Consider the following 26,337-nt stretch of genomic DNA (forward strand, 5'->3'; position numbering starts at 1 on the left):
GCAGTCAGAAGGAAAAAATATTCCAACAGGCCCACAGTTTTAGCTCTAGATTACAAAAGAGCTGAGACTCAGATTAAGTTCCTACCCCTCAGAGACTGCAGTCTTTCCAAGCCCAAATCCAGTAAAATTTCCACCACACTGCAATGCCTCTCAAAAGTGTTGCTAAAATAACTCCCCTAAATGGTCAATGGCTAGATGATTTTTTTTCTTTTAATCTCACACTGCAGACTCTTTGCCAACAAGAGAGTCAGGACAAGGCCATGCTCTGCTATCCTCCTAGGGAGGTGGAAGTCAAGCACAGGTGGCACAGATGTCAACCCCCACAACTTAATAATCCCCTAGGCCTCTGGTTCTCTTAATAAAGAGCTGCTGCAGCCAACGTTAAGACAGTCAGCCCACTGCTCACCTGGTCAGAGTTAACATCACAAAACTTTAACCAAGAAATTCCCCAACTCCTACTCAAGAAACAGATGAAAACAATACCAATGAAAGAACTGGAGAAGTGCTTAGCACATACCTGTTAGATAGAGAGTAAAGGATATGAACCGGTGGTATTTACTAAGAATCCGCAAAGGCTCCTCTCTCTGGACCAGAGTGAAGAAGTAATCAGTCACTGTCTCACCGTAGAAGAAATAGTTAACACACAGGAGAAAATACCTGCAAATGAAGACAGGGCAATGCCATGGGAGCACATGTAGCCTCTCCACTACGAGACCATCAGACAGCCCCAAGGAAGACAAGAGCAACAGCACATGCCATCTCAAGACCCCAAAACAGGTCAAAAGGGGACTAGCAGACCACAGTTCCCTGCTCTCCACTGACACCATAGGGAAGAAGGTGACCAAGAAACTTGTGGCACCTTTTGTTTACTCTTCCTTTATTACAAACTTGGGACTCAATTTTTGGCCCTTTTGTGGCATTCCCATACTCAACCTCAAGACCCTCCAAAATAAACCTCATCCTGCCTCCCTGGCTCATTCCCACTCTTCCCACAAGAACCCTCCATGCCTATAAAAAAATGGCTCACTCTGGCTTTGCCACCTGTCTACTCTGCTTTGCCTCTTCCTTGCCTGGAACAGCCTCTTCAATTACCTATTTTTTTACTGATTGCTCAAATACCATTTTCTTCGGAAAACCTTGCATGTCCCAACATGCTATCTACCTCCCCCCACCTTTATTTCTATAGCAAGTAGTATGCATCATGCAGGACCACTCCACACCTTCAGCAAGGATCCTGAGGCAGGGAAGATAGTAAAGAGCTCCTCTTTCTTGTTTTTTTGGTTTTGTTTGTTTGTTTTTAATTGTGAAGTTCAAAACTCACATATTGTATTTATTTACATTATATGGAGGGAAAAATTTTTCACTGGAAAGTAATCATAGCTAGAGCTCAGGCCTGAGTATGTTAACAAAATTCAAACTACAGCTGTCCAGTTATACAACAGTCATGAAAGAGACCTATATCTTAACCTGGGGGCAATTCCAAGTTCATCTGGAGTATGGGAGGCAGCTAGGCAGCTGGCACTGCTGAGTGATGGAGAGGGGTATGCCTGGCCTAACTCTGAGCATGTCAGTTTCCTTGGCCATGACCAAGGTACTGGGGCACAAAACACTGCTGTCCAGCCCACTAAGTCACAAATCAATCCCGTGTCCCAGAACAGTGGGGTGGAAAGATCTGTATTTGGCCCAAGTCTTGTCAACATTGTGCAGTGTTCTGCTCAAATGTCACCACCCAAGAACAGTGTGGACAACAAAGCAGTTTCAGGTCAGAATGGGGTCTCAGGCATCATTTGTGCTACAGTTATTTTGCTTTTGCATTAAGGCAGCCAAGCCCTTTTCTAAGAGGAGAAAGCAGCTTCCCTGGAGGAAGCCCACATTCTGTATTTTCAGTCCCATCCCGCCCACGCTGGACCCCAGACACTTCCAAGGAATGAGGGCTCCAATATCACAGTTTGAAAATGACTGTTCAAGCCTCAACCATCTGTTTTAGCAATGAGGAAGCCAAGTTCCAAAGCAGCACAAGCACCAGAACCTGACAACCCCTAGTGACTCTTGTGGGATGCTGGGCTACTACAACATGAAAAATATACTGTTGAGGGAAGAGTGAAAGCAAACACCACTCCTTCCCCAGAAGCCTAAGTAACCCTAATACCAAGGCAAACCCATCACAGACACAACCCATGTGGTTTCTTCTGAGGAAGATTCCTGACAACCCCTAGTGACTCTTGTGGGATGCTGGGCTACTACAACATGAAAAATATACTGTTGAGGGAAGAGTGAAAGCAAACACCACTCCTTCCCCAGAAGCCTAAGTAACCCTAATACCAAGGCAAACCCATCACAGACACAACCCATGTGGTTTCTTCTGAGGAAGATTCCAGGCCCCTAGTAGCTACTGAAGATGCCTCAAAGGCAGCCACACGGTCGGACCTGTGACAGTCTCAGGCTCAAAGGTGCTGTGCAAGTCTACAGCAATCACTCCCTCCACCCATGATCACTGTAAACACCTGCCACAAAACATGTCACTTAAGTCAGGTAAGGTGCCCTGTGGTGCCAGAGAGAGAGCTTACCAGCTGAGGGTCCTGAACCAGGGCAGATCATAGGAGTGGTAGACATTGTAGCCAATAGTGATTATCTCATGGAAACACTTAATCTGAACACACATCACCTGCAAAACAGAAGAATTATAGCACTCTTCTTATAGTCTTTGGAAAGAAAAACTAGCAAGTCATGGGCCTTTGAAAAAAATTATTTAAGAAAAAAATTTAGGGCTAGGGCATGGCTCAGGTGGTAGAATGCCTACCTAGCAAGTGCCAAGCCCCAAGTTCAACCACCAGTACTGCCAAAAAGAAAAAGGAAAAAATTCAGTTCTACAATGATTCCGCTCTCCTCTTTCTTTCTTATACCATCAGTGCAGCCCTTTTTGTCACAGGGAACAGGTGCAATTTCTCCTAGTTAATCTTTATTCTAGAACCACCTAGGATTCAACTAATTCCTTCCCCTCTGACTTTGGATATAAATATGTAAAAGGCCCCAAGTGCATTGTTAAGCTGAATCAGCTAGCCCTATCCTGACAGTGGAAAGGCTGAAAGCAGCTCATGGCCTGTGTCTTCACAATGAGAGCTCTAAGCCCATGAGTGAGGCTCCAGGAAAGCAAGAAACAAAACCAGGGGTCAAAGACAGCTAAAGTCACAATTTTAATCAAACATCTGTAATAACAAATTCAATTTTTAAAACACAGACATCTTTTTAACCATAAACAACTGGCCTAGGCCAGTGACCCTTCAGTTGGCTACTAAAAGATAAGTCACAGGTCTAAGGCAGAGTGATCTTAGGAGTCTGGAGCCCCACTGATTCTCAGAACCAAACCCAACACCTAGCACTAAAGACAACTGTCCTACAGGAAAACCTGAAGGTAAAACTTAAAAAGGCATGTAAATGGCACTTACAATCATCATTAAAACCATTGGTCCCAGGTAAATGATGATGAAGAAAAATGCAATCATGGCCAAAGTCAGGATACCTCTCACCCACCAGTTCTTCCATCTAGGTGAGAGAGTAGAGGACGGAGGAAACACCAGTTAGGAGCCACAAAAACTGAAGCACAAACCCAAGGGAGATGGCTCCTTCTGAGAATGGAAGGCCCTGAGCTCAATACTTTCTAGAGCATCTCCTTCACGTTGACAGAGACAATGCCACATGCTGGCAGGAGCAGGGTCACTAGACCAATGTCTTAACCACAACCAAACTCAGCACACGCTCCGTGGCTGCAGAAAAACATATCCAGCTATGTTATAAAGAAAGAGGACAGAGAGATGTAGTTTCTATGGCCATCTCTAGCTGAAGAAAAGACTGAGCCTTTTTCCTACAGCAGAATTTATCATCACTGTGAAAATAATAGAAAACCAGCTATCACGAATATGCTCAAGGCACTTCAGTAAGAATTTTTTATATTACTGACACATCAAACCCTCAACACAGATAGCTCTTTTAAAATATTTAGTCTTATTTTAAGTAGGTTTTGTTGGGTGCCAGTGGCTCACACCAGTAATCCTAACTACCTGGGAGGCTGAGATCACGAGAATCACGGTTTGAGGCCAGCCAGGGCAAATAGTTCACGAGATCACATTTCCAAAACAACTAGAGCAAAATGGACTGGAGGTGTGGCTCAAGCAGTGAAGCACCTGCTTTGCAAATGTGAAGCCCTGAGTTCAAAACCCAGTCCCACCAAAAATATAAGTAAATAAGTAGGTTTTAATTCAAATAGTATTTTAATTGATACATAAGATTAGTACATATTTTACTAAGGAGTTGGAGACAGTGGCCATACAGCTAGGATTTGAATCTAGGAGTCTGGCTCCAGACTCCATACCCACTGACAATACAGCCTCTCAAAGGGATAACTGGAAGGCACACACAGGAACACTTTCAGATAAAACTCTGGGTTCCTTCACTTTGTGTTTCTCACTCACCCATATGGTTGGTATTAGAAGGACCAGCTTCTCAAGAGCTTGGAGTTTTAGCCCTGGATTCACCAAACTTGAGATGTTCCTCAGTTCTTCCTAGAGAACTGAAGAAATCGTTCACAGTGGATATATGTGTGAGAGAGGAAAAGTAAACCTTGAACCAGAAACCCTAATACCTTAAGTCCCTCATTGCACTTGGGTACAGTGCAAGGCCCCTTACAAGCACCTGTATCAGTAAGCCAGATTAGTTACCTTGAAGACAAGTTGGAGAGGGCCCTGTTGAGGACCTCTGGAGTATCATCTACAGCAGTTGCTGGAGGAGCTGTTTCCGCTCGGCTCTCACTATCTGATGCAGTCTCTCCATCTATCTTTGCTTCTGACTCTGACTCCTAAGTGGTAAAAACAAAGAAGAGGAAAAATCAAAACTGGCAAATAAACCATTAAGAAGTGCATGCCTGTCACAGGAGATCTGTGGGAAAGATCCCAAACCTGGCCTGGCACAGTTAGGTAACGGGACAGGACTCATGGCAATCCCAATAGCGTTCTGACATGTGCCAAGGTGGCTTTCCTCTGATGGAAGAGATGCACAATCTGCTTAATCCCCAGGTGGGATCATAAGGCTGAGAGAAATGGTTCATTTATACCTAAAGAATGCAGAAAGAAGACTGTGAATGACTTCCTGGGAGTGGGTCTCTGAGCCTGCTCTTGCAAAGGTTTCCCAGACTCATCCCTGTAAGCACTGAGCATCAGCACACAGAAAGATCTAGCCATGTCTGCAAATTCCTCTCCACCAGCACTTGAACCTTACAGGGCTCAGCCTCTGCTCTCTCTCTATACACCTTGTGGATCCTCATGGCCACCATACAGCCAGTGGTACCGACCAGGCTCTCTCAGGTGTGCAGGCAATTGCCACCATGAATCAGTTAAGAGTCTAGAGCATGACTTCTGGACTTCATGAGAACACCCTATGAGAAGGCTGCCACGGTCAGCATGGAAGATACACCTTCCCACTCACTCAAGTCAGTGTTTTGAGCGGAGACTGGTGCACCTCACCTTCACCTGCCACCAGACCCAGGGTATCAGCAGAACCTGCAAGGTCACTCACACTGAGCTGCTGTCCAGGCCACAGCCAGGAAGTTAACAACTGCAGGAACTGACTCTGCCACCAGACTGGAGGGTGTGGGGATGGAGGGAGGCATGCTAAACACAAACTCTACCCCAAGTACCAAACAGGCTATTCCAAACCCTAGCAACAATCCCACTTCTCTGATCCCCTATCCCTTAGGGGAATTTAAAGTAGCTGCTGTCACAGGAAAGTGGAGGAAAAATCAGATCACTTAGAATGCACCACAGAGTATTTATAGAGCCCCTCCAATGTGAAAAGCATGTCTCATACCTGTGAGCTTTGGAGCAGTAATGGGAGGAAGGGAAGAGACAGGAAGAGCTCTGTTTACAAATTAGAAACAGGAGCTCTGGAAAGTTAAGTGTCTGGCCCACTGTCCCATATTAACCCAGGGCTTCTGGCTTCAATGTGTTCATCCCACTAAATTTTCTTTCATTTAAGCATTTTGGAATCCATTTTATTCTTCAATAACACATTCAGAACAAAGTAAATTAGAAATGGCAAGCAGATGTCTCACCACATCTTTGAACACTTTGTTAAGTATGAGTATAAACACAAAAACAGCCACTTTTAAAAAATTAAGGTGAATTTGAATTTCCCCCAAAACTTATTTTATATGTTTATTGGCTATCTGGATATCCTCTTTTGTGAAGTGTTTGTCAAGCTATTAGTCAGTTTTTGTTTTTGTTTTTGTTTTGCTGGGCTTTCTGCCTTTCTTTCTTAAAAGATATTCGGGATCAAACCCAGGGCCTCTTACACTGAGCTCCATCCCAAGGCAACTTGTAGGATTTTTAAAAATGCATTCTGTCTTTAAGTACTTTGTGTTACTGGTACTCCATGTGCAAGAATGTTCTCCCAGTCTCATGTTCTTCTAACCTCTGAATTTCTCCATTCTCAGCACTGGTCACAATGGAGACTTTTAAAGTAATTATCCCCTCAACTGACCATACACTCCCTAATGATTTGACCATGACATCTTGTTCTCATTTGTCATGTCTGGCCCAAAGCAAAATGCTTACTAATGGGTGGACAAATGATGAAGGGAAAGAGGAATTAAGAATTAATATCAGGTATGGTAGAGACCCAGCCCCTGCCCTCATGGAGAACGCTATTTCTAAATTAATTTACAGCTATGATAGATACTAATACCAAGGGCCTTAGCTAGTATGGACTCCTGATAAAAGAGACAGTTGGCTTTGGTCAATGATCTATAGAGATAGCTTTATTAAGTAGGGAAAAAGAACCACAGCAGGGCCAGATGGCTCTGACAAGTGACCTAAGTACCTGTGTGTGCTCACCTTTTGGAAGGAACTCAGTAAAGGCTGGCCCTCCTCACCTGTAGGGATTCTTTTGTTGTTGTTGCGGGGGAAACAGAGCAGTACTGGGGATTGAACCCAAGACTTTGCACATACTTGGACAGTGTACTACCACTAATCTACATTTCCCATGTAGGGATTCCCTGGAGAGAACCAAACTCCACCCAGGGCTGTGTCCTTCTCCATTACCCCAAAAGATTCTGAAACACAGTAATACCTCCAGGATCATCTCTCTCCAGTCACACAAATGAACCAGACATTCACAACGTATTTCCATTCTTTAATATTCACACTCACACCCCACTGGCAACCAACAGTAATATAGGTAATAATGCTTCATGGTGATCTAGTTCTGACTTACAAACTGGGGGACTTCAAAGTGCAAGAACCTGGGCCCTGCAAGGCTCCCATGGATGCGCTCCAGGAGCATCTAGAAACCCTAGCACAGCAGGGCATTCACTCACACACACAGAAGGCCCAGCACAAGGTTATTTTTAACTTATCTGTCCCGTTGTCAAGGAGACATAAGGCTGCTAGGTCTCCAGGTGGGGAAGGGCAGGAACAGAGCCTGAAGAGTGGTGTGTTGGGGGCAGGGGGTTCTAGCTCCATGCTAAAAGTGTTTCTGAATTTGCCAGCGGTCTTTTATGAACTGTATGCACAGCACCATGATCCCCTAAACCTGATTCCTCTCCCTTACCCTGAAGCAAAAAGTAGTAAACGGATAAGGAAGTCTCACGGGAATACTATCACTGCTTTTATAACCAAGATCTCAAGGTGACTGGGGCTAATGACTAAGAAATGTAGAGCCCTGAAGAAATAAGCCTGAAAGAGATTAACTTCCTAGATTTTACCTACTTCTAAGTGAGTACAGGCCCTCACCCCACTCTTGAATGGACTGGAGGCACCCTCTGAGACTGACACCTATACACCACCACCACTCTCCCACAGTTGAGACAGGGCCAAACAGGTAGAAAGGGTGAATCCCTATGAGGGAAAAGGCACAGCTGGGGAAGGGAGACAAGTCAGTCAGCTCTCTAGCATCTGACCCGCAGGTGTGTCGAATGGGAACAGAAACCTAAGAAACCTAAGAAAACCTGAAGGCCTGTGGTTTCCCACTCCCATCCACAGCCCATGGGCAAAAGGACTTCCACTTGGGGAAGCAGCTGCTCAGGCCTACATAAAGGAAGTTGAGTTCGGGCAGCAGCTTACACAGTGGGTCTGGAAGAAGATGGGGATCTGGAACCCAACTTCCTGCCCAGAAGAAAAGTAGCACATTTTGTACGATGAATTAGAGATACTGAGCATGTCCATCCACTGCTTTCAGGGGATGGCAAGACAGGCAGACATCCAAGCAAACTACAGAAAGCAGCAGTACTAGCAGCCAGTCCAAAACAGGAGTGCCCAGGGCCAGCTGTGATGCTCATCCTACTCAGCACAGGCCTCCTTCTCCAATCCAGCCTTCCTAGTGGTGCAAGGACTCCCTGTCTCAGACATTGTTGGGGGATCAAATGCAACATGCAGCTGTGGAAGCTGTAAAAGGACTGAAGAACAACATGTGCCTGCCCCACAGGTTCCCCTGCTCCCAAGACAGGAGAATGAGTACCTTAAACATCCACCCCAGGCAACATGGGTGCCTCTTTCACGGACAGTGGGTCAAGGGAAGAACAGTGGTCTGGGTAACTAATAAATTACTTTGGTGTAGCATTTGCCAGCTTAGCTTCCTCTTTTCATATAGGCAGTCCCAACGCAAAAATGCCCCCGCCCCCAGCTAATGTATGAAGTGGTGTCTGATACTGCAGGCTACCTGTGAAAGCAACACAGCACACTATAATGTTCTCTCCAGTGGGATGCATATAACATAATCTGTGTGAGTGGGGTGGGGGATATCAGAATTTATTTCTACTTATCTCATTTTCCTTCCCTTCTATACTTTGGAATGGACATATCAGTACATATCCACACCTTAGTAAGTATCTATAAAGTGAGGTACATAGTAAAAACATCATATACTGCATGGGGAGCAGGAAATGTCTCTCCCACACACATACTTCTCCCTACTTTATCCTGTTATACTAAAATAAATACTTGCTAAAACATTTTTACAAAATCATATGCATGCCACGTATGGTGGTTTGTCAGGAACCATAGGCTTCTTGTCCACCACAGCACTGAGCAATGCCTGAAACACAACAGGCATCCAAAGATTTGTTGAACAATGAATTAATGAGCTTATTAGTTCTACCTGACCCATCACCCAAGTGGGCAGACTGCACTGAGAGTTTGACAGCATTCAATCTGCTCCCAGCTCAAGTGCCTGACCCACCCCCTGCCTCCCCTGTTCTGCAGCAGCCCTGGCAGCAGGACCAGACCAGAGTTGTTCCTGCCTCCCTCCCTGATGGGTGGCAGGTAGGAGGCCCAGTTCCGGACCAGCATAGTAAGATATAAATACTATTAAATTGATGCTACCATCAAGAACACCAACAATGACAAATGTTGGCAAAGATGCGGAAGGAGTACAGCAAGGAGAAGCTGCCTTGCCACTCTAAACTACCTCAGCCCAGCTACCAAGACCTCTCCTTCTTCCTTCCTTTCCAATCAACAGAGGTTGAGTTGGGCAGATACTCTCAGATTCCATCTCAACCACCGCCCATCCTCCCTTGGTTCCTAAGCCATTTCCCAAGGGGATGGTAATGCTGGTGTAAACAGGAAACACAGTGCTGCTCTAAAGGAAGGGGAAAACAGCTCCTTCTAAGGCCCCCTTTAGAGAAAGGTAGAAGCACTTAGGATGATGGCACATGGATCTTCCTGGACATCAAGAGCCAATGGCATTTTTGAAGAAACTCATACTCAAAAAGCTTCCCTGACCAGCCTCCTAGAACCCTCACCCCTGCCCTGACCCAGCACCAGGGGTGGGGGAGAATGGAGAAATGATGACTACACAGGATGGGACCAGAAAATATGACAGAGAGACAGTGAGTAGAAGAGGAAGTTCCTGGGTCTAGGCCCCTGCAGAGGGCCCTAACTCAGCCCACAACAGCCCATGTATACCTAATTTCCACTACCATTCTCTAGTTGAAAACTGAATCCTATCTCCTCCTACTCCCTCTTAGTTGTCAGGATTTCCTGAAGGCCTGCCCTATACTTACAAAAACTTCCCAGGGAGCAGTTATTTGAAGCTTCTCTTGTGACACTCCAAATGGCCACGGTCAGGTCATGATCAACCTCTTTTAAAAGTGTGGCTGTGGCCAGGACTGGACAGAAGCCCCTGGTATTGTGCCATCTGGTGTCCAGGAAGGTGGGACTCACCCTGCTGCACAGCCATTTCTTTACCAGATGCTGACTCCATTTGGTATCCTGCTAAAAATTACATGTTAATATTCCATTCATATCTGCCTGAGGAGCTAAAACATGAGGAAAGGAAGTAACTAGTACTATGCACAAGACTTTTATTCTTTTTTTCCTCATCTTCAGGGAAATTTCATTAAAAGATGGTGTTCAATGCCCTGGCTAGTTATGCTTACAACAGCTCTACCTTCCCCATCCCACCCCCAGCACTGCATGCCAATTCACAAGTTTCCCTTACTAAATTACTCCATAACTTAAACTATTTTTTGCACTGCTTTATATGCAAATTATAGACCTTCTCCTGGAACAAAGACATCAGTCTGAACCTAGGGTACCAACTTAAACAAGCCTGTGGGCAGCTACCAAGCCAACCAACTCTCCCACTTACACAAACAGGTCCCTGTGAGGGAAACTGTCAGAGACAGTTAACAAGCACCTCTGAAATGAAAAATTTTGTAGGTTTCTATCTGAATTTTTTCATTTTTTATTTTATTTGTTCATTTATTTATTTATTTAGTGGTACTGGGGTACTCAGAGCTTCACACTTGCTAGGCAGGTGCTCTACCACTTAAGCCACTCTACCAGCCCTCTTTGTTGGATATTTTTGAGACAGTCTTGTTGCAAACTATTTGTGAGATCTGGCTTTGAACCGAGATCCTCCTGATCTTTGCCTCCTGAGTAGCTAGGTTTACAGACATGAGCCACCGGCAATTGGCTCTATTCCATCTGAATTCCTACAGGAAAAAAAGAAAAAATAGACCTATGTATATATGGCATTAGTAGTAACAAATTTCTAGATTTTTCCAATGCTGATCCAATTTGACAAGTTCAGTTGGCTAAAAAAAAGAACAAAGAGGAAGAGAACTATTCTGAAACAGTTTTAGGGGCAAAGAGAATTTCCTCTATGCCCTCTGAAGGTTGATAACTGAGTCAGCTAGGGGAAAAAAAAAAAAAAAAAAAAAAAAGCCTGTAATCCTAGCTCCTGGCGGGAGAGAGATCAAGAGGATCAAAGCTGGAGACCAGCCCAGGCAAAAAATTATCTAGCAAGACCCATCTCAATCAATAAGCCAGGTGTGGTGATTCACAGCTGTTATCTCAACTATGAGAGATCATCGGTAGGAGGATCATGGCAACAGGCCAGCCCAGCCAAATAAATGCCAGATTTTCTCAGAAAAATAACTAAAGCATAAAAGGCTGAGGGTATGACTCAAGTGGTAGAGTGCCTGCCTAGCAAGCACAAGGCCCTGAGTTCAAACTCCAGTATTGCTTTAAAAAAAGGGGGGGGGAGGGGAGAATCAACAATTGATTAAGGAGAGAAAAGAAAAGGCACGCCCCACAGAACTTGGGAGACTGAAGCAGGAAGAGGGAGGGAGGGGAGAGGCTGTGGTGGCGGCCAGGGGGAGGCTGATTTATAAAGGTTCCACAACGGACACAGTTATGGACCCCTTAGAGCAACTATATTGAGAGTTGGCCATGTGCTCACCATGCCCTTTCCTCCCACCTCTCTGACACTCACCCCACCCCACTTATCACCCTCCCTTCTCTCTACTCACCACTTCCTCCCACAGGCCCTTACTTACAACCATCTAAGCAAACTCAACAATAAACAATTTCTGACAGTTCATCCAATCAATGGCCTTCTTCCCCACTTAGAGGCGTGAAAACCCTTGGGAAGAGGCGTCAAAACCCCAGTCCTGAGTACACCATCCCTCAAACACAGCAAGTCAAGTTCGACCTCATCCACTGTACTTAATGGTTCTTCCAGGTCAACAATGCGCTCATCAAAAAACCACTCTTCCTTTGGCAGCATATCCTGGTTTGCCTCTCTGGCCAAGCCATCTGTAGATGGCCTTCTCTTCAGCAACTCCTCTTCCTAAGCTGTCTTTTAATTTGAGAGTTCCTCACAGGTTGGTCCTAGGTTTGCTTTTGTTTGTTTGTTTATGGTAGTGGTGTTTGAATTCAAGGCCTTACACTTGCTATGCAAGTGCTCTATTACTTCAGCCACATCTCCAGCCCCCAGACATTCTTATTCTACTACTAACATTAATACTTCCAACTACTCTCCCTCAAGTAATCTCACTTGTTCTCACACCACACCTTTAAGAGATTCCTTACTCACTAGGACTCCCCCCATCCACCTGCATGTCCCAGTCCTTCCTCAAGTGTGCTCCCCACACTGTGTGGTCTCCCACTCTAGACCAGCATCTCCATGACAGAACAGCTACTACATCCAATTACTCACCACTGCATCCCAGCACCTAGCATGGCACGCAGAACGCAGAAGCCAGTAATTAGTCCTCACCACACATGCATAAGCAGCCAACCAATTATTCACACAGAATCCAGGGTTTACTCAAATGGCAGGCACAGCTGGGCTATGTACAGTTAGGGTCAACAATTGCACAATTTTTGCAGTCTTCAGCAAGATTTTTTCCTCCAGCACTGGGAATCAAACCCTAGAGCCTCGAATATGCCAAGACAATCCCAGGCAATTTTTTCACTCTTAATAGCACTATATGAGGCACTGCAGAATTGTGGCCAGATGTCTCACTATTCAGCTCCTTTCTTTGACATTTTAGGCCAAATGTAACCTGACTAATAAAGGGGAATTAAAAAATAAGTGCAGGATTTATACGTCTGAGAAACAGTTCAAAAAAGGAGTGATAGAACTACTATTATAGAACTATAGCTATATAATCTAGCTATTCTACTTCTTGGTATTTATCCAAAGGAAATGAAATCAGTGTATCAAAGACATACCTGCACTCCCATGTTTACTGCAGCACTATTCACAATAACTAAGATTGGAAGCCAAAATATGGACTCAACTAAGGTGTCCATAAACAACTGAACGGACAGTAGTACCTTCCATTGGTAGGTATACACAATGGAATAGTATTCAGCAATTAAAAAAAAAAAAAAAGAATGAAATCCTGCTGGGCACCGGTGGCTAACGCCTATAATCCTAGCTGCTCAGGAGGCAGAGAACAGGGCTTTGCGGTTCAAAGCAAGCCCCAGGGAAAATAGTTCTTGAGACAGTATCTTGAAAAAAACCATCACAAAAATGGGGGACAGGGAGGATGGTGGAGTGTCTCAAGGTATACCCCTGAGTTCAAACCCCAGTACTGCCAAAAAAAAAAAACCCAAAATCCCGTATCTTTGACAACATGGATGGAGCTAGAGGCCATTATGTTAAGTGAAATAAGCTAGGCCCAGAAGGTGAATATCACATATTCTCACTTGGACATGAAAGCTTTTTTTAAAAAAGGCCTATTCTATACAAGTAGAGAGTAGAACAATCATCACTGGAGGTTAGGAAGGGCAGAAAGATAGAGGATAAATGGAGATTGGATACTGAGTACCAAAATACAGCAATGGGGGGAGGAGAGATAAAGGAGAATGAAGGGTGAATTCAACTATGGTATATTGTAAGAACTTTTGTAAATGTCACAATGTACCCCCAGCACAACAATAATAATTTTTTAAAATGCAGGAATTTCTAATTCAAACACACACCACTTTCCTGGGTCCAAATACCAATATCATATAGTAAACCAAGAAGTTGCATGACAAGGAATGCACAGGAATCCATCCTTCTCCCAACACTCTCCTACTTGGCCATTTAAGTGCCCCTTTGGGGTAGACGTATCTATTCATTAAAGAACAAGCATAACTTTTACCTGAAACAGATACAGGAAATACCAAACTCCCATCACGTTATTTAAAACGCCTGGAAGATTCTGCCCACAGTTAGATTCTGATGACCTCACTTATTTTCCTATTGTTCCCCAGGATTACAGCAGACACCAAAAATTAGAAGCCCTGAAGGGGTTCAACAGGCCCTCCCTATTATCAGTTCCCTAGTCAGGCAACTCTACTTAGTATTTAAGGGAAAATGAATCTTCAGCCTTATTAGAAGGGAAACATTTTTTTTTCGGTCTCCCCCACAGAAGGGAGTATGTCAACTATTGTTAAAAGATCTAATAAGATGGGAAAGAGAAAGATATTTGAACTCTCTAGACCCCTGTCAGGAAGTGGAATCAGGAGGGGCTGCTGGGTTTCAATGTAACAAGTCTCTAAATCATAAATGGCCATCTAGTATCTGCCTCCCAGTTTTTTGTTTTTTTTTGTGGTACTGGGATTTGAATTCAGGGCCTTCACCTTGAGACACTCCACCAGCCCCACCTTTTTTTGTGATGGGTGTTTTTGAGATAGTGTCTCAAGAACTATTTTGCCCACCTGGCTTTGAACCGAGATCTCCTGAGTAGCTAGGATTACAGGTGTGAACCACCAACACCCAGCAGGTTTCATTCTTTTTTATTGCTGAATGCTATTCCACTGTGTATACCTACATTTTCTTTATCCACTCCTATTTTTGGCTTTTTTTTTTTTTAATTTTTATTTTAGTCATATGTGCATACAATGTTTGGGTCATTTCTCCCCACTTCCCCCACTCCCTCCCTTACCCCCAGCCCCCTCCCTCTCCCCCCTTACCCCCTCGCTACCCAGCAGAAACTATTTTGCCCTTATCTCTAATTTTGTTGAAGAGAAAGTATAAGCAATAATAGGAAGGAACAAGGGTTTTTGCTAGTTGAGATAAGGATAGCTATACAGGGAGTTGACTCTCATTGATTTCCTGTGCATGTGTGTTACCTTCTAAGTTAATTCTTCTTGAACTAACCTATTCTCTAGTTCCTGGTCCCCTCCTATTGGCCTCAGTTGCTTTAAAGTACCTGCTTTAGTTTCTCTTACGTTGAGGGCAACAAATGCTCTCTAGTTTTTGAGGTGTCTTACCTATCCTCATACCTCCCTTGTGTGCTCTCGCTTTATCATGTGATCAAAGTCCAAAACCCTTGTTGTATTTGCCCTTGATCTAATGTCCGCATATGAGGGAGAACATACGATTTTTGGTCTTTTGGGCCAGGCTAACCTCACTCAGAATGATGTTCTCCAATTCCATTCATTTACCCGCGAATGATAACATTTCGTTCTTCTTCATGGCTGCGTAAAATTCCATTGTGTATAAATACCACATTTTCTTAATCCATTCGTCAGTAGTGGGGCATCTTGGGTGTTTCCATAACTTGGCTATTGTGAACAGTGCTGCAATAAACATGGGTGTGCAGGTGCCTCTGGAGTAACCTGTGATGGGCTTTTTTGAGATAGGGTCTTGAGGACTATTTTGCCTGGGCTGGCTTTGAACTGTAATCCTCCCCGATCTCTGCCTCCTAAGTAGCTAGGATTACAGGTATGTGCCACTGGCACCCAGCTATCTGCCTCATTGTCAACCTAAAGATTCCTAGGAAAAAAAACAGGTGGATATGAGAGCTGATGTCCCCAGTGTCTCATGCCCCAATCTCCCCTGCCCCTAAAGGTAGGAAAGCACCTGACCTGTTCACTGTATTAGAATATTATATTGTCACTTTTGTGGTATTCCTGGTTCATGATTAGCAGTCATGAAAAACAATACCAATCAAACAGATTCTAATATCTCTCCCTTAATAACATGGAATTAGCATACTTCCAATCCCAAACTACTATCATATTAGTTTCAGAAATGAAACTAACATGAAAGCAGTGATGCTAGGGTTTTGGGGGTTTTTTTGTTTTGTTTTGTTTTGTTTTTTGATAAATCGCTAAAGAGGCCTGACAAAAGATGAAAGTGAGAAAGTCATCTAACAAATCAAAAACCCCTATTGACCAAAGATGGGATAATTCAAGCATTAAAGCAAATAATAAATTAAAAGTGATTTAAACATAAGTATATGAAAATCTATGATAACTGTGAAATTAACTCTGGCCAGCTATTACCATCTTGCTCCTTTGGTGTCTCTTTTATTTCAGACTTTAACCACTGTATTGGACACATTACCAGTACGTGAAGTCTGTCAAGCTAAAAACAGCCGTTCATACTGTGCTGATACAGTCAAACATTTCTTAGCTATTTTTGTAATTTGAACTGTGAGCTACATTTCTTGTCAACTAAATTTCTTAACTCCTTGTATGTGTGATCATCAAACTACATCTTTAATCTGTGCCTCTGCATTGGTGGGTAATGCATGATATTAACTGATTTGTAGAGTGCCCATTTTTCTAGCATGCTTGTATTTTTACGTATTTGTTTTCCTGTCTGTGTATTTATCTGTCTGAGCTTTGTGTCTCCTGCTTACTTTATCAGTGTGTCATCAATAGCTTCATCTAAGTCACTGAAGATGGAAGTGAATAGAAACAAAACAGAACTGGTATATGACGTGTGATTACAACTGTTAATACACACACAAGTGTATACACAGAAAAAAGAGACTTGGAGGGGATGAATGTGATCATATGCATATCATAATGAAACTCCTTTGTACAATTAATGTAAGAGAGGGAGAGGAGAGGAAGGGGGGGGGAGAAGAGAGACAGAGACAGAAGACAGATAGACTAAAATGAAATACACCAGAATGTTTATCATTTGTGGTATTGGGATTGCGGGAGGTTTTACAGATGCATTATCTCAATTAAGGAATGTCTACTAAGAGCAGAAGAGGCTAGAAATCTACTCACCACCACCCCCGCCCCTCCACTAGGGCCCTCTCCCAAAGTTAGATAATAAATTCCAGGCAATGGTAAGTGCTAATAAAGATCAGAGAAATTCTGAGGGGAAAGAGAATGGTGGCAGTGGAGTTGGACCATTATTTTAAGTAGGGTTGTCAGAAAAAACCTCTATGAGGAGTGTGAGACTGAGTGAGGCAGATAGTTGAGCCATGAGATTCGGTGTGCAGGCTTCAGGTCAGAGTGAGCTCAGGGTGCTGAGAGGCAGCAGGAAAGTCAGTGTGGTTTAGGTCTGTCTTCCTGAAGATCTCTCGGGGAAGGCAGGGTAGGGAAGGGGTGGGAGAGGTAGGCTGGGATCTTTTGGGTTGGTTTTTTTTGGGGGGGTGTTGGTTTTTTGAGACAGAGTGTCCCTATGCACCTCAGGATGGCCTCAAACTCTTGATCCTTCTACTGCAGCCTTCTGGTAATATGAGAGATCTTAAGTCAACCTAAGGCCATAGAAGTTTTAGCTACTTGGTAGGTGGAGATACAAGGATCATGGTTAGAGGACAGCTCAGCCCACCGCCCGAAAAAAGAAGTTAGTGAGACCTTATATCAAAGAACAAGCCAGGTATGGTGGTTCATACTTATGATCCCAGTCACTCAGGAGGTACAGGTACGAGGATCTCAGCCTAGGGAAAAAAGTACAAGAACCTACCTAAAAAATAGCTAAAACAAAAAGGGCTGGAGGTGTGTTCAAGTGGTATATAGTACCTGCCTAGCAAGAGCAGGGCCAAGTTCAAACCCCAGTACTAACCCAAAAAAAAAAAAAATTTAAAACAATGGGTGAGATACATGAATCAATAAACGTTTTAAAAAATCTCTATTTGTGAGGAAAGTGGTGTGGGACAAGAATGAAAGGAGCAATCAGGAGGTCACAATGGGAGGAAAAAAAGATCATGGAAACTAGGATAAGTCTAATGAATGAAGAGACAGAAACAATGAGATATATTTTGGCCAAAGAATGAAGATAGTTTGGCTCTGTTGTTCCAAATGCAAGTAGTAGGTCACTCTAGTCATTGGTTACATCAGTCTCTATGGTCACACCATTGCTTTCCAGGTGTTGATGTCATCTATATGCAGGTACAGGCCAGTGACAGAAGCACCTGGGGCTATGCTGCTCCTCCATCTCTTTCTCCTCACAGCCACTTCACCATATTCTAGTGCTCTAACTTGATTATACTATTATAAGTCAAATGCCTACTCCAAAACCATCAAGATGTACATTGGCTTCAGCTCGGTTAAATGCCTATTCATGAACTGTGGCAGATGGGACAGGATTAAAAATAACTAGCCAGAGTGTAAGAAAGCTGGAGCTGTGGTTGGGGAACATACCAGAGTCAGACCTTGGCAGGAAGCAGAGTCGGTGCATGGTAAATGTGGTCATGAAGATATGTACTAATTAGGGATTAGGAACTGTTTTATCACTTACCTTAGTAAGTGGCCATTAACCTTAGGTTCTAGCATAGGATTGGGGATGACCCACTCCAATTGTCAGCATAGAAATGTCAAAGAGCAGGAGTGGGGACTTATACTAATAATATCCCAGTGAGAAGCAAAGACAAACAGATTTTTTTTCTTCAGGAACACTGAAGTGCCCTGGAGAAAAGCTGACCTTCTTCTATACTAATATTATTAGTAATGTTTTAAACTCCAGCACATTATTTATGTACTTGAAATGAGGTCTATTTCTCGTTTTGTATTTTCTCTCTGCAAAGTGTAAGGAGGTAGTCGTAAAAGAAATAAACAAAAATGAGAAACCAGGCCTGGCAGTGGTGGCAGCACAAGGGAATTGAAACAGGAAGGATGTGAGTTCAAGGCCAGTCTGAGTTGGAGAGCAAGACCCTGTCTCAAAAAAGGGCGGTGGGGCAGATAAAATAAATTGTCTGTGAGGGCTATATACCATGAAGAAGTAGAATATATTTTAGGAAGAGAACTAAAGGGTCCAGTACCAGGGGAAGGTGGCAAAAAAAAGAATTCAATATAATTATGACTCCAAGGTTTCTGGATTATGCAGGATAATAGATTGTGATGCTGTCAACTGACTGGCCAGATAAGACTTCAGGATCAACAGGTCTGTGAGCCACATAGAAAGTTCTGTTTAGATATGTTGTATTTGAGATGCTTGTGAGAACTTTCTCATGAGGTCAGAAAGAGGCTGAAGTCTGGTGCTGAGGGAGAGGTTGGGGTTCAAGATACATTCATTGGGATCACTGGCATAGGATTGGTCATTAAACCCAAAGGGCTTACTGATAACACTTAGGGAGAGAGCATAATCCTCAATAGCCAGAGGAAGGGTTCTGAGCAAGGTTCAATAAAGAAAAGGCCAATCCTGTCAGTAAGCTGAGAAAGTTTTCTGGAGTTCAAGCCTACAAACAGATGTGAGCAAAGCCTACCAGCAGATTCTGACTCTCCTATGCCTTGAACAGTAGCAGTTTTTACTTTGTTCTTGTTTATGTAGCAGTGTTTTACATTGCTAGATATACAAACTTATTCAGAAGCACAGCTTCCCATTTTTAAATAAAAACAGGGAAGTGCTGTAACAAACTAGGGCTAGTTTGCCTAAGTCACTGCTTATTTTAAAATGGTTTCATTGGGGCTAGCAGAGTGGTTCAAGTTGATAGCAAGCCTGCCCAGTTCAAACCCCCGGTACCATCAAAAAAAAGTTTCATTGTATGTAACATGTATTTCAATGACTTAAGAAAAACATCCCTCAGAAGAATGTAGTTTGGTATTTATCTGATATGAAAGGTTTGTGCACATTATAACAAATACAGTTTCACAAATCTGCTTGGGGGATAAAAGAGGGACAGGGAACAAAGCTGGTTACCATCTACACAGGCACTCAGTAATCCTTTGGCAAATTGCTGAGAGTGTATTAATCAAGAATCAAGGGCTTGGGCTGGTGGAGTGGCTCAAGTGGTAACAGTGCCTGCCTAGCAAGCATAAGGCCCTTAGTTCAAGTCCCAGTACCACCACCACCACCAAAAAAAAAGTCATCATCCCAGAAAGGGACCCTTCTTTTTTTTTTGTTTTTAAGGTTTTTTTTATTTTTATTTTTTTATTTTGTTTTATTATTCATATGTGCATACAAGGCTTGGGTCATTTCTCCCCCCTGCCCCCACCCCCTCCCTTACCACCCACTCCGCCCCCTCCCTCTCCCCCCCACCCCTCTTCTACCATCTGAAGAAAGTAAGAAGACATCTATGAATCAGGACTTCACCAGACACCTAATCTGCCTGCACCTTGACCTTGGACTTTTCAGACTGTGTGAAATGTAGTTGTTATACCAGCCCCAGGAAACTAAAATATCATTCCTCTCACCAACTTTCTCTCTCTTCTGATAAAGTTCCCACAGAATGCTAGCTGTCCCTCCCCCCATACAATTTGTTAAGCTTTATATATACAGTAAGAGGGCACTTTCCATAATTTAGATTTCAAGATGAAATCTTTTGATGAAAAGTAGGAACTGCCTTATTCATGTTTGTTGACCTTGAGAGCTCAATAAGTACCTTTTTTTTTTCAGTATTGGGACTTGAACTCAGGGCCTACACCTTGAGCCACTCCACCAACCCTTTTATATGATGGTTTTTTCGAGATAAGGGCTCACGGAACTATTTGCCCAGGCTGGCTTCAAACCATGCTCCTCCTGATCTCTGCCTCCTGAGTAGCTAAGATTACAGGCATGAGCCACCAGTGCCCATCTTAGTAAGTATTTTTTTTTTATATTTATTTATTTTGGTGGTTTTGGAGTTTGAACTCTGGGCCTCATACTTACTAGGCAGGTGCTCTACCACTTGAGCCACTCTACTAGCCATTAAGTATTTTTTTAATGAATCAAATTCATCTACCTTCTTCTGCAAGGCCTAGGATGTTGGCCTGCTAGCATTTGTGTGGGAAAGACAACTGGAAACTACAGTTATATAAATGCAACTAATGACTAAAGCACCGAGTTTTAGCCCTCTCAAAGGTTAAAGTCTTGGGATGGGAGCAGCTCCCAGGAGGCAACCATAAAGTCCAGTGTAGTAATGTGCCATACTTCCCAACAACACATAAATGTACTGCCAGGAATAATGAATACGTAGACAAAGTAAAGGCTTTTAGAGTCTTAAATGGTTTGGTCCTGTCTTACACAATATATAGTTCTGTGTATATTTCCACTTGTTTCCTTTGAATAATGGAAACAGAAACCATTTGTCCACATCTGAGCCAACTGGACTGTGTACTGAAAGGTTCCTTCAGATGCTAACACTTGAAAATGCTACCTTTGTATTAACAAATACCTAGCTAAGCATGGTGGTAAACATCCACAGTCCAAACTACTTGGGAGGCTAAACCAACAGGGTTATTTATGTGAATGTGTTCAAGACCATAGTGGGCAGCATAGTGCAACCCAGTCAAAAAATTGAACACCTGAATCTTTTTTTTTTTTTTGCAGTACTAGGGCTTGAACTCAGGACCTACACCTTGAGCCACTCCACCAGCCCTTTTTTGTGATGGGTTTTTTTTTGTGATGGGTCTCATGAACTATTTGCCTGGGCTGGCTTTAAACTGTGATCCTCCTGATCTCTGCCTCCTGAGTAGCTGGGATTACAGGTGTGAGCCACTGTCGCCCACACCTGCATCATTCTTGAACTCGCTAGCTTGTAACACGTGTTTGTCCCCCACCCCACCACACTGGAACATGAACTCTTCATAGTGGAAAGACTTGGTTTATTCACTGCTACAACCCATGGATGACAACTCTGTCTGGCACATACCTGCCTTTAGAATTGCCTCTCTCCCAGGGAACTCTACCAAGGGTGATGAACCCAGAAGGCCAAGGCTCTTAGAACTAAGCTTCAGCCTGAGAGTCCTCAGGATTGGTGCTTGGACAGGCTTTCTGGGTATGGACTATGGGATGTGAGCCCCAGCTGTGCTCGGTGCATGTGCTCCCAGAAGTGCTGGCTGGGAACAGCGACCCCCTCAACCAGAAAAGATTAGGATGACAGAACGGCTCAGCACTGAGGCCTTGGGGTAGATATTCTTGGGCATAAGACATCAGGTAGGCAGAAATCTCTCCACAGATAAAGCCTAGAGGCAGAGAAGGCACTGCAGGTCAGCATAGTCCTTTGCTGCATGGTGAAGGTAGGGAGCTGTACATACCTGTCATTTGTCACATCTACATGTCATCTATGCCCCTGCACAGTTTCATTCTATCAGGAGGAGGGAAGGTGGCTGAAGATGGGCTGAGTGCTTGCTCAAAGAAAAAGAAAAATAGGTTACAAACTAAACCACTACACGAATGCCAAAGCTATTATTGGGGGCCAGCAAGGGTGGAGAAATACACAAGATACCCCTTTTGCAATGAGAATCCAAAACATAAAAACAACTCCTAGGCCTAGAGATATAGCTCAGTGATAGAGCACTTGCCTAGCATCTATGAGGCACTGGGTTCAATCCCCAGCACTGCAAGAAAAATCTAAAACCCACGCATAACTCCTGTGTACAAATGTGCTCTAAACAACATGCTTTTCTTCTTTCCCTGATTTCATTTTTGACACTTACCTACAACAGGTGTCCTCATTTAGAAGCCTTCTTTCCTTCCACAATCATCAGGAAAAGCAAGAAAATGAATCAATAAAGAAAACCTTCTGCCTGAAGACTAATTCTTACTCCAGTTCAAAGACTTTCCAAACAAATGATGAAACTAAGAACAACAAAACAAACAGGAAATGCTGTCTCTTGAGACAAAACCCATAGCACACCACAATTAAAAGGCTACAGTCCAGGCTGGTGGAGTGGCTCAAGTAGTAGAACACCTGCCTAGCAAGTATGAGGCCAAGTTCAAACCCCAGCACTATCAAAAAAAAAAAACAGGGCTACAGTCTCTGCCTACCTGCCTCAAAGTGTCCTCAAGGTTACCATGCAACGAGCAGCTGACTCTTTAGCCATGAAAGATTAAGAAGATGCAGTTCAATAGTCTCCTAATCCCCCTCCTCCTAGAGTTTTCCAGCACAGGGAAAAAGCTTGAACAAAAGTACTTAAACCAAGGTCACCTATTTTAAAAGAACACTGAATTTTAAATCTTCAGCTTTAATTCTGAATTCAGTAAGTATAGCTAATGTAGTACATTTTAGTAAATTTTAACTTTGAATTAGTTTAAAGTTTATTTAATCTACTAACCTCCATAGGAAGAGTAATTTATATTTAGCATTTACATTTTTGTGAATTCTGTGGTAAAACATTGCGTATTTGAGCATTAGCTTTACCTGTCTTTTTAATTTCATAAATCCTAAGTAATTTTTAATAAAATATTGGGACTACTATTAAACATGCATTAATGTAGCTTTAATACATATCAACATGATACTCCAGTACTAAAATAAAACACTGACATGCCAATATTTTCTTTGTGCTGCTTAACAAATTCCTCCTGAAACCACAGAGCTAGTTCTCACTGTCCAGACAGTTGCTAATCTTCACAGCTGATTTAGCGCCAACACAACCTCCTGACAACCAACATATGCTAGAACACCGAAGTCCAACCATCCAAGGCGTTCATGACCAAGGCTGCAGGAAAGATGAGCCTATGAGCTCAACACACTTACATGAGGGAGCTGCAGAAATCCAGGACAAAAAAGCCTCACTCTAAAGACCATCTGTTGAAGACAGCAACTAATGAGGGTCTAGACTGCCCATTTCTACAGAAGCTCAGGGAAGGGAGAGAAATAAGGAAATGGGTGGAGGATTCCACAGAAGAAGCTGGAGCTAAGCTGGGCCTCAGCAGGCAAGGATTATGTACCACACAAGTCTCACACTACCCCAGAATGCCCTTTCTTCCAGCATGCAGACCATAAGGAATGGGTAGGCACTGTCAACACTGCTCCCTGAGAAGCTCACAAGTCTTCTGTTTTAGGGATCCTGCAAAACTGTGGAAGAAAAATTACTTAGGAGTACAGGAAGCCAGGGAAGCAGAAAGCACAGAACTCAGATTCAGTCCATCTGTGTTTAAACTTTTAACTTGTCAAGTTACTGAACTTCAAAACTGTTTGCTCAACTCTATAAAATAAAAGCCAATACTTCTGACAATTCAGCACGCCCACATCTAGAAGTGGACTCAAGTTGGAAGCTGGTCACTGCATACTAAGAACATTTAATAGAATCACAACCCTGCTAAGCAGCTATTCTGCACAAAATCACACCCTGCCTACCACAATGGCACAGCTATGAGAAATGGATGATCATTTTCTAAAATCTTTTGAGAACAAACCTACAGTTCAGATCTCTACTTCACACCATTCATTTAAATACATTCCAGATGGATTAAAGAGTTCAATATCAAAAGCAAACTATAGCCAGGCGCAGTGGCTCACACCTGCAATCCTAGCTACTTGGGAGGCTGAGATTGAGAGGACTATGGTTCGAGGCCAATCCAGGAAAACAGTTCACAAGACCTTATCTCCGAAATAACCAAAGCAAAATGGACTGTAGGTGCAGTTCAAGAAGTAGAGCACTTGCTTTGCAAACATGAAGCCCTCAGTTTGAACCTCAGCCCCACCAAAAAAAAAAAAAAGGAAACTATAAAAATACTAAGATCAGACAGGTTAAATGCCTACATGCAAGGGTAGAGGAAAGGAGCTAAGGCTTTTCTAAGAATGTTATCAAAGGAAGAAACAAAAGACTCATGGGGACTGGAGAGTGTAGTTCAGTAGTACAACATATGCTTCTTAGCATGTGCAAGGCCCTGGGTTCAAGTCCACATGTTTAAAAAAAAAAAAACCCGATAGATTTAACCAAAATAATCTGGAACTCCTTCTAAATGCAAAAACTCAAAAAAAAAAAATCAAAAAGGCAAATTGAGAAAATTTTGCAACATACAGCAAAGGGTTCAACTTCTACAATAATAATAACTCTTCTATGCCAATGAGAAATACAAGAGTGATCGGTTAGAACACCAGATCCACAATCCAGAGAATTCTCCCCCAAGATCTAGGAAACAATGTCTAAGTCCTGGTCCAAATACTAAATAAAGCAGGACCTCCTGTTACAATGAGATACCACTTATCTGATGAAAGTCCCTACAGAGGATGATGTCTCTGGAAGAAATGGTTCTTGTCCAGAGATTCTCAAAATAGACACTCCCCAGTGGCACATTTTCAACAGATCACTGGGTGCAAATTAAAAATTCTCTATTCAGAGAATTCTGTGGAACAGCAAGGAGAAAGAAATGGCAACTGTTCAAGAGAAAGCTGGATGTTTGGCTGATGTCCCTGTGGGATCACAAAGTTCACATGACTCTTGCTTGTCCTGTTCCAAAACAACAGGAGAGGAGTTATCGGCCTACACAGCACAGACTAGACTACAAGAAGAGATGCTATCTAGAGCTACCAAAAGCTCAGCAATGAAGGAGGATCAAAGTAGGATGGACACGTATCAATCTACAGGTGAAGGACTAGAAAGTTTATGACTTACGCCTTCAGAGTTAAGTCCATGGAAAAAAACTGGCCAGAGACCCTGAGAATTCTGGCTGGCCAGCCAGTTTCCATGAGCCTGTTTTCCCATACAAGATAATGAAGCTGGTTCAGTCCTATTTCTCAGCTTAATCCTTTGATTGTTTTCCACCAAAAAGCTCTTACTTTTAAGACTGTCTACAGAACTGCATTTATAAATAATATACATTTTCCAGAGAGAACAACCCCATCAAGCCGTTAGATCCCTGGCATCCAGATCAGACCCTTCAGGCAAACCCTGCAGGTTCCTGTGACACCTTCAGCAAGTTACTGTTTCAACATCTAGGAAATACACTTCTGCTGCAAGGCCACAAGAGAAGTCCTGTGGGATAATTTGTATCCAAACTGGTCTTGTTAAAGCAGCACCATTTCTGGCTCTCTTCAACAGGGCATTTCCACACAACTTCTTAAGAAATCAAGAGGATCATTTTAGATAACAATCACTTCTGTTTTATTGAGAAGCCAAAAAGATACAAATCAAACAATGAGGAACATGGAGCTAAGGGTCTGGTTTTTCCTCTACATTTAGAAAAGTGGAATTGGATGTATTTGCGAGTCACTGTTGATGTGGAGTTTTCTACATATCTATCTCCTTATTTACCAAGCATTAATGTATCACACACCAAAAAAACACACTTCAATGCCTATGCTCTCCTGGGGTCCATGAAAGAGTAGACAGTAGATACCTATACCCAACGTCCTTTCCTATCTCCAAACCTGCAGAACAGCTCCTTTCGGCCTAATTTCTCTACACCCTTATTTTCTCACAGTTTTTCTTCTTTATTGCATCTTAGCTCTTCTGTTAGGTTTTTTGGGGTTGTGGGGTGTTTTGGTTTTTGTTTGATTTTTGGGTTTTTTTTTCAGATAGGATCTCACAATGTAGCCTAAACTGGCCTTGGACTCAAGATCGTCCTGCCTCAGTCTCCCTAGTGCTGGGATTGGATTACAGGTATTCAATATCATGCCTGCCTGCCTTCTATCAATTTTTAATAAGCATATTCAGGCCTATGGAAGATTCCAGA

At 43.0% G+C, this 26,337-nt stretch overlaps 1 protein-coding gene across 1 annotated transcript in view; it reads right to left on the reverse strand.

The window, feature by feature from the left end:
- The window catches only part of Cds2 (CDP-diacylglycerol synthase 2), a 53,173-nt gene that overhangs the window by 16,189 nt on the left and 10,647 nt on the right, over positions 1–26,337 (reverse strand). Inside the window, exons 2-5 of the mRNA XM_020178338.2 lie at positions 4,716–4,852; positions 3,447–3,543; positions 2,568–2,665; positions 518–657 (exon numbers count right to left, since the gene is read on the reverse strand). Coding sequence (XP_020033927.1) covers positions 518–657; positions 2,568–2,665; positions 3,447–3,543; positions 4,716–4,852 — 472 coding nt within the window. The remainder of the gene's footprint in view (positions 1–517; positions 658–2,567; positions 2,666–3,446; positions 3,544–4,715; positions 4,853–26,337) is intronic.

This window comes from Castor canadensis, chromosome 5 (genome assembly GCF_047511655.1).
Source record: "Castor canadensis chromosome 5, mCasCan1.hap1v2, whole genome shotgun sequence".
Classification (NCBI taxonomy): domain Eukaryota; kingdom Metazoa; phylum Chordata; class Mammalia; order Rodentia; family Castoridae; genus Castor; species Castor canadensis.